We start from the raw sequence: 12775 nt of genomic DNA, 5'->3' as shown, positions 1-12775 counted from the left end.
GAGGGGGACCGAAGCCTGAGCCCAGCTGAACCCCCCTGCTGTGGGCGGCGGGAAGCCAAAGACTGCCCTGGGTGGGACGAAAGCCGAAGCCCAAGGGCTTCAGCCCTAGGATGGGGCCTGTAACCTGAGTCCCGCCACCCAGGACTGAAGCCCTCTGGCTTTGGCTTTTGCCCTGGGCAGTGGGACTCGGACTTCGGCACCGGGCCCTCGCAAATCTAAGCCAGCCCAGGCAACCCCATTAAAATGGGGTCGCGACCCACAATTTGAGAACCGCCAGCCTAGGCACTAAGGAGCACTCACACTTCACTAGTTGGATATACCCCTTGTGGCTTGGTACTGCTCACTCCCCAGCTGCAGAGGGCGCTGCGGAGCAGTGTGAGGCACTTTCACTCCCACCTGGGAGCTGAGCCGTCTGCATTCCTCACTGCTGCCAGCCAGTCGGGCTCAGCTGTCCTGGGCAGCTGGAAGGTCCCCAGGGGAGAGTGTCACATAGTGGTTAGAGGAGCTGGGTTCTGCTTGCTGCTTGGCCACTCACTTACTGTGTGGCCTTGGACAAGGCCCTTCCCCTCTCTGCCTCAGTTCCCACATCTGTGAAATGGGGAGAATCGTTCAAATGCTGTCCTGGCTCACAGGGTGGGCTGTGAGTGTTAATTAAAGCATTGGGTTAATTGACTGGGAAGGGGTCTGCATGTCACTAAATGATGGGGCAGTTTGGGACGTGGATCCCTATTAGAAACTATGCTGAGGCTGGCAAACTCATGCCACTTGTGATTGAAAATGATTCTGAAGCCAGCTGTCTAGCTCCAGAGGGCTAGTGGACTCCTGGCTCCTGGGCTACCCAGAGCCGCAGCCTCTCTTTGCCTCACGCGAGTGTGTTTCTCAAGGTGGGGCAGGCCGGTTTCTCAGCTCCCGACATGCCTCTCTCTGTGCGTCTCCTTGTTGCAGGAAGAAGACGAGGAGAACCTGTACTCCTCCATCCAGCAGCTGCGTGACCGAGCCAGCGAACTCTCCAACCGGGTCTCAAGCTTTGAACACAGCAACAACTGTGACTTGCGCCACCAGCAATGGCTGGATGAGCTGCGGGCAGCCAAGGAGCGGCTGATGGAGCTGACTGAAGTGCGCAACAGGAAGTGAGTCCCGACCTCATGTAGATAAACCCCATCCACCCACCCACCCCGGGGCGCTGGGATAGAACCCAACTACTTCAGCATCAAAAACACAGGCTGCTGCCCCCACAGCTAAAGGAGCGCTCCCTTAGCGATAGTAATAGTAGGTCCTTTATCCACTCTGTAGACCAGCCACTGGAGGGCAATGTGATTACACATGCACTCCTCCCTCTGCTAAGACAAGCATAACTGTCCTCTCATGCAGTGACAAATCCCAATTCCTTAGGGAGCAGCTGTGAAGCCTGCAGACATCTGCTGTCTGCTCCCAGGGGGCCATGGCTAACTGTCCAAAGCCATGTTACACATTCTTTCCCCCTCCAGGTTGATGGAGAAAAAGAAGAGAGATCGACAGATGGCCAACAAGCACAACTGAGCCAGCCGCGGGGCTCTCCCAGCTGGGGCCCTCTGCTGGGGAGCCTGGAAATTCTTGCCTGCAGGAGATCTGGCTGCTGCTACCAGCCATCCCCCCAACAGTCCACTTTTCCAGCTGGCTGGTTGCTATAACCCTGCATCAGTCAGCTGCTCTGGGGGAAGAGACATTGGCTGCTAGAACTGCAGCACTTGCAGGACCTGGAGAGCACTAGAGGTGGTTCTGAAGATGGGAGCACAGAGCTGTGGTAGCACCTTTCCTGTTGTCATAACCAAGCTTTTCAAGGAGATGGAAAAGGGGTTACGTGCCAGGACGCGCAGTGCCTCTCAAGAGGATTCGAGCAGCTACCCGGGGCAGGGGTTCCCATCAGCTCCCTTATCCCCAGTCAGTCTGATCTGCTTCAACATCTGTTTAAAAAAAAAAAATTCACCACCATGAGACTTCCAAAGGGGGGGGAGGGGAGAGGGACATCTCAGGAGCTGTAGGTTCAAATCCTTCCGTAGGTCACCAGTCTGTGTATGTTTGCGGTGGGGTCCCTAGATGACATTTCTCTGCAGTACAAAACCACCGCACGCCCAGGGGCCCTGGGAGGGCCAAGGGGAGCAGGGGTGACTGCAGAGCAGGATTGAGGGGCATCGGCCAAGCTGTACGTGGCCCGGGGGGCTGCAGGTTATAATGGAGGGACATTGGCAGAGTGGTGTGTGGAGCCCCTTGGGTTGGATAGCAGGAGGTGTGTGCTCTGCCTGGCTGTCGCCCCTCACAAGGGTTAGAGGAAACCCTGCCCCCTATTTATTTATTTATTGGGAGGCTGGGGCTTGATCCCTTGCTCTGCGGCCCTTTAGAGTTGGGGTGACACTTGCTGATGTGTTGCAGCTCCCCCTGCGCCTGCAGGCCCTGGGGAGCTACTGTGCCCCCAAGGCTTCTGCTCTGCAATGAGCGAAACGGCTCTGAATTGCCCTGCAGACATTTCCAAGGGGCAGCCAAAGGCTACTACCAGTCAACCGGACATGCTGGGGGCAGAGGCCCCAGTGCATCACTGGGAGCCTCAGGCTGAACGGCCAAGAGCGGGAGCCACACAGCTGTGGGGGGCTTCCCAGCCCTGCACCAGTAAGACAGGCACATGCCCATTCCCCCTTGCTGGAGTTCATAGTGTTCAGAGGGAATCATTCCTTCCTCCTGGAGCAGATCAGAGCCTGGGCAGCTGCCCGGCCCCAGGCTGGCGAGTGGAGCTCCTGGCTCTGCCTTGCCTTGTGCCGCTGAGGTCGGGGTGTTCTTGGCATTGCCACTGAAAGGGCTTTTCACCTGTGCGTTACACGCTGCCCATCACCTCGTTAGCTCGAAGGATGCAGGGAACCGGGATGAGGAATCGGTGGACTGAGAACCAGCTGCACTCTGCACGTAGCTAGGGCTCTCCATCGCCCCAGTGCCGGACAGCTCCACAGCCCCCGGCAGGGAGGCGAGTCAGGATCGTTCGCCCCACTGGACCAACCAAGAAACCGAGGCACAGAGAAGGGAAGGGGGCATGCAACAAGCAACTGGCTTCAGACCCAGGCGTCCGACCGATTGTGCTGCCGCCCTGCACCTTTGAGTTGGCCTGAGAAAGTTCTATCAGCGGGCGCCACAGACAGGAGCCCGGCTCACTCAGACCCACTTCTGAGCCCCGGCTCAGGGCAGGAACACAGGCTGTCCCGCCCTTCGGGTGTCACATACTAACAGCTGGGATCTCCAGCGGGTGCCAGTATGGATGAGACGCTTGCTGAGCCAGTGCTGAGGTTTCCAGGCCATTTAGCGGCACAGGGAAGATTTAGACCCAGGAACTGTGCTGGGATCTCGAGAAATAGCTGAGATTTCTTTTTTCAATGTGTGTATAAACTGCGGGGAGAGGTCTGTGACCAGCCTCGGTATCAGGGCATGTGGAAATGATGCACTGTCCCCTTAGAGACCTCACAGAATGAAGAAGTGGGGTCAGGCCTGGGCAGAGCTCCACCTGCACGCTGCAGGGACGGGGGACAGTCGCCTTTCAGCGCAGATGTAAAACCAAGGCCCTGACCACCCGCAGTCAGTAAGTGCCCTGGGCATGTTCCTTTGGTGTTGTTATTACGAATCCCATTTGTGGGGCCGTAAATAGAGGGCGGAAGAGGAGGGTTGACCTGACACCAACCCCCTTCCTCACAGGACTGACAATCTAAACTCAGGTGACAGACCATAAACAGGACCCAGTCACTGGAGCTTGCAGGCCACATCTGGGGAACGTGGAGGCAAAGGGAGCTCGGCCTATGATCGTGGGGAGGTTGTTCCAAGCATGTGGCGCAGGATGGAAGAAAGTAGGAGATGGGGGTGAACAATGGCAGGAGGAGGGTAGGCACGAAACTCCAGCTCAGGTAACTACATTCTGCCAATCTAGCATGCCCAGCGCAGTTACAGTCAGAGAGTTTATCCTTGCTCGCCCTTCTTTAAACACTGTTGTGTGGTGTTGCTGTGTGCTGTTAAACAGCTGCCACATCCCACCCCAGAGCTGGCTGCATTTCAGGGATCACTCTATAGAGCACTTGGGATCCTTCAGGATGAAATGTGCTATATTATTATTATTGTTATTTTATTTGTATGACAATAGCTGATATCAGGGCTGCATTGTGCTAGGTGCTGCACAAACACATAGTTACAGGCAGTCCCTACCCCTAAGAACTTATTAAAGAGACACAGCAGGCAAAAGGTGGGAGGGGACACTGAGGCACAAAGTGGTGAAGTGACTTACCCAAGATCACCCAGCAGGTCAGTGGCAGAGCTGACCATAGACACCAGTCTCCTGAGTCCCTCCCGCTGGTGGTGCAATCCACTTTGCCATACTGCTACAGAAGGGAGCTGGGAAGAAACCAAACGCCCGGCGGAGATTCCCCTGCCCTCCCAGCTGCTGCAGATCCCTGCCATTTCATCGCTTCTACATAAATCCCTTCTTTTTAAAAACAGTACCTCTGATCTGAGAGCAGTGAAGGGGCAAGTGAAACCCCTTCTGAGGAATCCCAGACAGAGCTCAGCCTTCCAGAGCCCCAATGGGATAAATAAAAGGAGGAGAGCAGGAAACCACTTTGGATTCATGCCTGTGTTGTGAGGGGTTGTCCAACCTCTCAGCTCCAAAAATCAGCATCTCAGGTCCACCCAGCTCTGGGATTGTTGTGAATGTAACATAATAAGGGGGGGATGCCAGGAAAATGCCTGAGGTGCCACAGTGGGCCTGATGCAGCCTGGGTTTAAGCATTGAAGCCAGTGGAGTTGTGCCCACCTAACCATGGCTGAATCTGACTCAATATTTGTTTTGGACCCATGTGGATGAGAAGGGGGGAAGCCGGATTCTGGTTTCCCTCCCCTGTTATATAGGAGGTGCACAGTTGTACGTCAGCCCCTGGAAAGTGCTAGGAGACGCTGGCACCGGGGCAGGTACTGACGTTTCCAAGAGTGGCTAATAAAAGAAGCACAAGGGAACCAGCAGCTGGAAGACTGGTCTTTGCAGCAGCTTCAGGCAGGCATCGGGTCAGGATGTTATTGTAGGTCTCAAGCAGGAGGATAAGGTGTATCGATGGGGGATCAGGTGTCCTGCTGGTGTCACTGCAGGGAGATCTGTGAATTCTTTGTATGAAAATAAATCTATTTAGCCAATATTTATACATACAGGTGTCGGTCTTGTTTTCTGTCGGTGCATTCCCCACTCACCCCAGAGACCTCTACAGTCTCTGTCCGCTAGCTCTCAATTCTGGATTCAAAGCAGGACATTGGCCAAATGCAGCCCATCATTTCCCTCATCTGTAAGGAAAAGGGGCAGCTCCAGGAGCCAACAAATTGCAGTGCTCCAGGTTAAAATCCCATCCCAGCAGACCGGTTGCTCAGACCGAGAGAAAGGTGTCTTGGCTCTGTTCCTGGCCCCTGTGGGGATTCAATTAACAAGCTGCTTACCCTCCTCTTCTATGTTATTAATGAAACTGCACCAGTCCCACTAGGCACAACCCCTGACCCTGAAGAGAAGTGGAGACAGGAAAGAAATACAGATAAAGGATAGAGAAAAGGACTATAGTGAACACAGACACTGAGAAAGATTCACTCAGACCCCATCCCATCCTTGTACATCATTTTCCATGGATGCCCCGTGCTCTCCCCACTCGTCTAAAAACCCTGGGGAAAACATTGCAGTGATGGTCAGCTCCTCACCCAGCCCCTGGCTCCCGGCCTGGGTTTGAGTGTGCTTGGGCTGCTCATGTGTCCCTGCAAACCAGGAATGACTCTGTTTGCAGGGCCTCTCGCTGTGTGTCCATGCTGGGGTTTGCACATTTTGTTCCATAAACCTCAGCAGACTGGCCACCCGAAGGAGCCCCCGTGTGGCTGAGCCAGTGGCAGACTGAGTGCACACACACACACGGGGCCAGCCCTGAGCAGCAAGCGGGCTGGGGACAGAGCAAGTGAGTGTGATGGAGAACAGACATGCCAGAGAGGCTGAGAGTGAGAGAAGAAGGAGGAAAGGGGGAGAAACGATTAGTGCCAGAGCAGGGAGAGAGCAAGGTAAAGGAAAAAGAAAAGACAATATGAGAGCAGGATTCCTTGTCTCTCCCCGCAGCCCAGCTGCCATCCCATGCCCTCCTCCCTGACCCCCACCAAAGCCAACCCCTCCCTCCATCAAGACAAGTGTCCCAGCTGGGATCCCCAGGGCAGGGAAGCACCATGCACAACCCTCTATTCCCTGTCCCTTCGCAGCCAGACACCCACCAGGCCCGGGCAGCACGTGCACCCGCCACCCAAGTGCAGGAATCCCACCCGTGGGGGGCCTCAGACTCAGGTGGCGCCTTGCTGCTGGGGAGGGCCATGGCCCTGGAGCATGAGGCAGCAGCGGAGGGATGCTCACACCCAGCCCCACCCCATTCCCACCCAGGAGGCCTGGTGGGGACTCCCCCTCAGGAGCAGCAGTGGAGGGGCTAGGATACACAGCAAGTCCCCCCGCAAGAGGCGGGGTCAGCTTGCCCTGTCCCCTGTCCTCCCTCCCGCCTCTCATAGGACAGCCGCGTTCGCAACGTCCCTCCCCCTCATCCCGATTGGACTGTTCGGTCCTGCCCCGCGGGCTCCGCGCCCGGCCCGAGAGGGGGCGCTGTGCGGGGAGAGAGCGGCCGCCGCTCTGTCCCGCTCCTCCCCGGACTCTATGGTACCCCCCCCCACAAGGAAGCGCCTTGGCTGCGCGAGGCCCCGGCTCGCTCCGCGGAGGGCCCCGGCGCCCGGGCGCGGGAGGTGAGAGGCGGCGGCGGCGGGTCCCGGCCGGGCCCCAGGGTCCCCGTCTCGAGCGGGAAGCGCCCCCCCCCCGCCAGCGGCCCCTCCCCGCCCCCCAGCACCCGCCTCCCCCCGGGATCCCCTCCCCCCAGGGTCATCTTCCCACCGCCCCCCTCCGGGACACCCCCGCCTGCCCCCCCCCCGGGATCCCCTCCCCCCAGGGTCATCTTCCCACCGCCCCCCTCCGGGACACCCCCGCCTGCCCCCCCCCCGGGATCCCCTCCCCCCAGGGTCATCTTCCCACCGCCCCCCTCCGGACACCCCCGCCTGCCCCCCCCCCGGGATCCCCTCCCCCCAGGGTCATCTTCCCACCGCCCCCCTCCGGGACACCCCCGCCTGCCCCCCCCCCGGGATCCCCTCCCCCCAGGGTCATCTTCCCACCGCCCCCCTCCGGGACACCCCCGCCTGCCCCCCCCCGGGATCCCCTCCCCCCCGGGTCATCTTCCCACCGCCCCCCTCCGGGACACCCCCGCCTGCCCCCCCCCCGGGATCCCCTCCCCCCAGGGTCATCTTTCCAACGCCCCCCTCCGGGACACCCCCGCCTGCCCCCCCCCGGGATCCCCTCCCCCCAGGGTCATCTTCCCACCGCCCCCCTCCGGGACACCCCCGCCTGCCCCCCCCCCGGGATCCCCTCCCCCCAGGGTCATCTTCCCACCGCCCCCCTCCGGGACACCCCCGCCTGCCCCCCCCCGGGATCCCCTCCCCCCAGGGTCATCTTCCCACCGCCCCCCTCCGGGACACCCCCGCCTGCCCCCCCCCCGGGATCCCCTCCCCCCAGGGTCATCTTCCCACCGCCCCCCTCCGGGACACCCCCGCCTGCCCCCCCCCGGGGTCCCCTCCCCCCCGGGTCATCTTCCCACCGCCCCCCTCCGGGACACCCACGCCTGCCCCCCCCCGGGATCCCCTCCCCCCAGGGTCATCTTCCCACCGCCCCCCTCCGGGACACCCCCGCCTGCCCCCCCCCCGGGATCCCCTCCCCCCAGGGTCATCTTCCCACCGCCCCCCTCCGGGACACCCCCGCCTGCCCCCCCCCCGGGATCCCCTCCCCCCAGGGTCATCTTCCCACCGCCCCCCTCCGGGACACCCCCGCCTGCCCCCCCCCGGGGTCCCCTCCCCCCCGGGTCATCTTCCCACCGCCCCCCTCCGGGACACCCCCGCCTGCCCCCCCCCCGGGATCCCCTCCCCCCCGGGTCATCTTCCCACCGCCCCCCTCCGGGACACCCCCGCCTGCCCCCCCCCGGGATCCCCTCCCCCCAGGGTCATCTTCCCACCGCCCCCCTCCGGGACACCCCCGCCTGCCCCCCCCGGGATCCCCTCCCCCCAGGGTCATCTTCCCACCGCCCCCCTCCGGGACACCCCCGCCTGCCCCCCCCCGGGGTCCCCTCCCCCCCGGGTCATCTTCCCACCGCCCCCCTCCGGGACACCCCCGCCTGCCCCCCCCCCGGGATCCCCTCCCCCCAGGGTCATCTTCCCACCGCCCCCCTCCGGGACACCCCCGCCTGCCCCCCCCCGGGATCCCCTCCCCTCTGGGACACCCCCGCCTGCCCCCCCCGGGATCCCCTCCCCTCTGGGACACCCCCGCCTGCCCCCCCCGGGATCCCCTCCCCCCAGGGTCATCTTCCCACCGCCCCCCTCCGGGACACCCCCGCCTGCCCCCCCCCGGGATCCCCTCCCCCCAGGGTCATCTTCCCACCGCCCCCCTCCGGGACACCCCCGCCTGCCCCCCCCCGGGATCCCCTCCCCCCAGGGTCATCTTCCCACCGCCCCCCTCCGGGACACCCCCGCCTGCCCCCCCCCCGGGATCCCCTCCCCCCAGGGTCATCTTCCCACCGCCCCCCTCCGGGACACCCCCGCCTGCCCCCCCCCGGGGTCCCCTCCCCCCAGGGTCATCTTCCCACCGCCCCCCTCCGGGACACCCCCGCCTGCCCCCCCCCCGGGATCCCCTCCCCCCAGGGTCATCTTCCCACCGCCCCCCTCCGGGACACCCCCGCCTGCCCCCCCCCGGGATCCCCTCCCCCCAGGGTCATCTTCCCACCGCCCCCCTCCGGGACACCCCCGCCTGCCCCCCCCCCCGGGATCCCCTCCCCCCAGGGTCATCTTCCCACCGCCCCCCTCCGGGACACCCCCGCCTGCCCCCCCCCCGGGATCCCCTCCCCCCAGGGTCATCTTCCCACCGCCCCCCTCCGGGACACCCCCGCCTGCCCCCCCCCCGGGGTCCCCTCCCCCCAGGGTCATCTTCCCACCGCCCCCCTCCGGGACACCCCCGCCTGCCCCCCCCCCGGGATCCCCTCCCCCCAGGGTCATCTTCCCACCGCCCCCCTCCGGGACACCCCCGCCTGCCCCCCCCCGGGATCCCCTCCCCCCAGGGTCATCTTCCCACCGCCCCCCTCTGGGACACCCCCACCTGGGCCCCCCCCCCGGGATCCCCTCCCCCCAGGGTCATCTTCCCACCGCCCCCCTCCGGGACACCCCCACCTGGGGCCCCTCCCACTGGGATCCCCTCCCCCCAGGGTCATCTTCCCACCGCCCCCCTCCGGGACACCCCCGCCTGCCCCCCCCCGGGATCCCCTCCCCCCAGGGTCATCTTCCCACCGCCCCCCTCCGGGACACCCCCGCCTGCCCCCCCCCCGGGATCCCCTCCCCCCAGGGTCATCTTCCCACCGCCCCCCTCCGGGACACCCCCGCCTGCCCCCCCCCCCGGGATCCCCTCCCCCCAGGGTCATCTTCCCACCGCCCCCCTCCGGGACACCCCCGCCTGCCCCCCCCCCGGGATCCCCTCCCCCCAGGGTCATCTTCCCACCGCCCCCCTCTGGGACACCCCCACCTGGGCCCCCCCCCCGGGATCCCCTCCCCCCAGGGTCATCTTCCCACCGCCCCCCTCCGGGACACCCCCGCCTGCCCCCCCCCGGGGTCCCCTCCCCCCCGGGTCATCTTCCCACCGCCCCCCTCCGGGACACCCCCGCCTGCCCCCCCCCCGGGATCCCCTCCCCCCAGGGTCATCTTCCCACCGCCCCCCTCCGGGACACCCCCGCCTGCCCCCCCCCGGGATCCCCTCCCCCCAGGGTCATCTTCCCACCGCCCCCCTCCGGGACACCCCCGCCTGCCCCCCCCCGGGATCCCCTCCCCTCTGGGACACCCCCGCCTGCCCCCCCCGGGATCCCCTCCCCTCTGGGACACCCCCGCCTGCCCCCCCCGGGATCCCCTCCCCCCAGGGTCATCTTCCCACCGCCCCCCTCCGGGACACCCCCGCCTGCCCCCCCCCCGGGATCCCCTCCCCCCAGGGTCATCTTCCCACCGCCCCCCTCCGGGACACCCCCGCCTGCCCCCCCCCGGGATCCCCTCCCCCCAGGGTCATCTTCCCACCGCCCCCCTCCGGGACACCCCCGCCTGCCCCCCCCCGGGATCCCCTCCCCCCAGGGTCATCTTCCCACCGCCCCCCTCTGGGACACCCCCACCTGGGCCCCCCCCCGGGATCCCCTCCCCCCAGGGTCATCTTCCCACCGCCCCCCTCCGGGACACCCCCGCCTGCCCCCCCCCCCGGGATCCCCTCCCCCCAGGGTCATCTTCCCACCGCCCCCCTCCGGGACACCCCCGCCTGCCCCCCCCCCGGGGTCCCCTCCCCCCAGGGTCATCTTCCCACCGCCCCCCTCCGGGACACCCCCGCCTGCCCCCCCCCGGGATCCCCTCCCCCCAGGGTCATCTTCCCACCGCCCCCCTCCGGGACACCCCCGCCTGCCCCCCCCGGGATCCCCTCCCCCCAGGGTCATCTTCCCACCGCCCCCCTCCGGGACACCCCCACCTGGGGCCCCTCCCACTGGGATCCCCTCCCCCCAGGGTCATCTTCCCACCGCCCCCCTCCGGGACACCCCCGCCTGCCCCCCCCCCGGGATCCCCTCCCCCCAGGGTCATCTTCCCACCGCCCCCCTCCGGGACACCCCCGCCTGCCCCCCCCCGGGATCCCCTCCCCCCAGGGTCATCTTCCCACCGCCCCCCTCCGGGACACCCCCGCCTGCCCCCCCCCGGGATCCCCTCCCCCCAGGGTCATCTTCCCACCGCCCCCCTCCGGGACACCCCCGCCTGCCCCCCCCCGGGATCCCCTCCCCCCAGGGTCATCTTCCCACCGCCCCCCTCCGGGACACCCCCGCCTGCCCCCCCCCCGGGATCCCCTCCCCCCAGGGTCATCTTCCCACCGCCCCCCTCCGGGACACCCCCGCCTGCCCCCCCCCCGGGGTCCCCTCCCCCCAGGGTCATCTTCCCACCGCCCCCCTCCGGGACACCCCCGCCTGCCCCCCCCCCGGGGTCCCCTCCCCCCAGGGTCATCTTCCCACCGCCCCCCTCCGGGACACCCCCGCCTGCCCCCCCCCCGGGATCCCCTCCCCCCAGGGTCATCTTCCCACCGCCCCCCTCCGGGACACCCCCGCCTGCCCCCCCCCCGGGGTCCCCTCCCCCCAGGGTCATCTTCCCACCGCCCCCCTCCGGGACACCCCCGCCTGCCCCCCCCCCGGGATCCCCTCCCCCCAGGGTCATCTTCCCACCGCCCCCCTCCGGGACACCCCCGCCTGCCCCCCCCCCGGGATCCCCTCCCCCCAGGGTCATCTTCCCACCGCCCCCCTCCGGGACACCCCCACCTGGGCCCCCCCCCCGGGATCCCCTCCCCCCAGGGTCATCTTCCCACCGCCCCCCTCCGGGACACCCCCACCTGGGGCCCCTCCCACTGGGATCCCCTCCCCCCAGGGTCATCTTCCCACCGCCCCCCTCCGGGACACCCCCGCCTGCCCCCCCCCCGGGATCCCCTCCCCCCAGGGTCATCTTCCCACCGCCCCCCTCCGGGACACCCCCGCCTGCCCCCCCCGGGATCCCCTCCCCCCAGGGTCATCTTCCCACCGCCCCCCTCCGGGACACCCCCGCCTGCCCCCCCCCCGGGATCCCCTCCCCCCAGGGTCATCTTCCCACCGCCCCCCTCCGGGACACCCCCGCCTGCCCCCCCCCGGGATCCCCTCCCCCCAGGGTCATCTTCCCACCGCCCCCCTCTGGGACACCCCCACCTGGGCCCCCCCCCCGGGATCCCCTCCCCCCAGGGTCATCTTCCCACCGCCCCCCTCCGGGACACCCCCACCTGGGGCCCCTCCCACTGGGATCCCCTCCCCCCAGGGTCATCTTCCCACCGCCCCCCTCCGGGACACCCCCGCCTGCCCCCCCCCGGGATCCCCTCCCCCCAGGGTCATCTTCCCACCGCCCCCCTCCGGGACACCCCCACCTGGGGCCCCCCCCCGGGATCCCCTCCCCCCAGGGTCATCTTCCCACCGCCCCCCTCCGGGACACCCCCACCTGGGGCCCCCCCCCGGGATCCCCTCCCCCCAGGGTCATCTTCCCACCGCCCCCCTCTGGGACACCCCCACCTGGGCCCCCCCCCGGGATCCCCTCCCCCCAGGGTCATCTTCCCACCGCCCCCCTCCGGGACACCCCCACCTGGGGCCCCTCCCACTGGGATCCCCTCCCCCCAGGGTCATCTTCCCACCGCCCCCCTCCGGGACACCCCCGCCTGCCCCCCCCCGGGATCCCCTCCCCCCAGGGTCATCTTCCCACCGCCCCCCTCCGGGACACCCCCACCTGCCCCCCCCCGGGATCCCCTCCCCCCAGGGTCATCTTCCCACCGCCCCCCTCCGGGACACCCCCACCTGGGGCCCCCCCCCGGGATCCCCTCCCCCCAGGGTCATCTTCCCACCGCCCCCCTCTGGGACACCCCCACCTGGGCCCCCCCCCGGGATCCCCTCCCCCCAGGGTCATCTTCCCACCGCCCCCCTCCGGGACACCCCCACCTGGGGCCCCTCCCACTGGGATCCCCTCCCCCCAGGGTCATCTTCCCACCGCCCCCCTCCGGGACACCCCCGCCTGCCCCCCCCCCGGGATCCCCTCCCCCCAGGGTCATCTTCCC

At 67.2% G+C, this 12775-nt stretch overlaps 3 protein-coding genes across 4 annotated transcripts in view; all 3 read left to right on the top strand.

Moving 5' to 3' along the window:
* LOC128831999 (1-phosphatidylinositol 4,5-bisphosphate phosphodiesterase gamma-1-like) overlaps positions 1–5200 on the top strand; it is an 81660-nt gene extending 76460 nt beyond the window's left edge. For both annotated transcript variants that reach the window (XM_054018992.1, XM_054018993.1), the window contains exons 31-32: positions 946–1130; positions 1488–5200. In XM_054018992.1, coding sequence (XP_053874967.1) covers positions 946–1130; positions 1488–1539 — 237 coding nt within the window. In that variant the 3' untranslated portion in view covers positions 1540–5200. The remainder of the gene's footprint in view (positions 1–945; positions 1131–1487) is intronic.
* A 1537-nt stretch (positions 5201–6737) lies between these two features.
* The window catches only part of LOC128831706 (ubiquitin carboxyl-terminal hydrolase CYLD-like), a 37141-nt gene continuing 31103 nt past the window's right edge, over positions 6738–12775 (top strand). The window contains exon 1 of the mRNA XM_054018393.1: positions 6738–6801. The gene's annotated coding sequence lies outside the window, so the exon portion shown is untranslated. The remainder of the gene's footprint in view (positions 6802–12775) is intronic.
* On the top strand, positions 10964–11635 carry LOC128831707 (uncharacterized; the record flags this gene model as incomplete). The annotated part of the gene is made up of 2 exons (XM_054018394.1): positions 10964–11481; positions 11584–11635. Coding segments are annotated over 2 exons (570 nt in total), but the record flags the coding sequence as incomplete, so codon positions are not given.

This window comes from Malaclemys terrapin, chromosome 2, assembly GCF_027887155.1.
Source record: "Malaclemys terrapin pileata isolate rMalTer1 chromosome 2, rMalTer1.hap1, whole genome shotgun sequence".
NCBI lineage: Eukaryota > Metazoa > Chordata > Testudines > Emydidae > Malaclemys > Malaclemys terrapin.
Note: the sequence above shows the minus strand (reverse complement) of the source record. Positions and strands in the feature narration are given on the sequence as shown.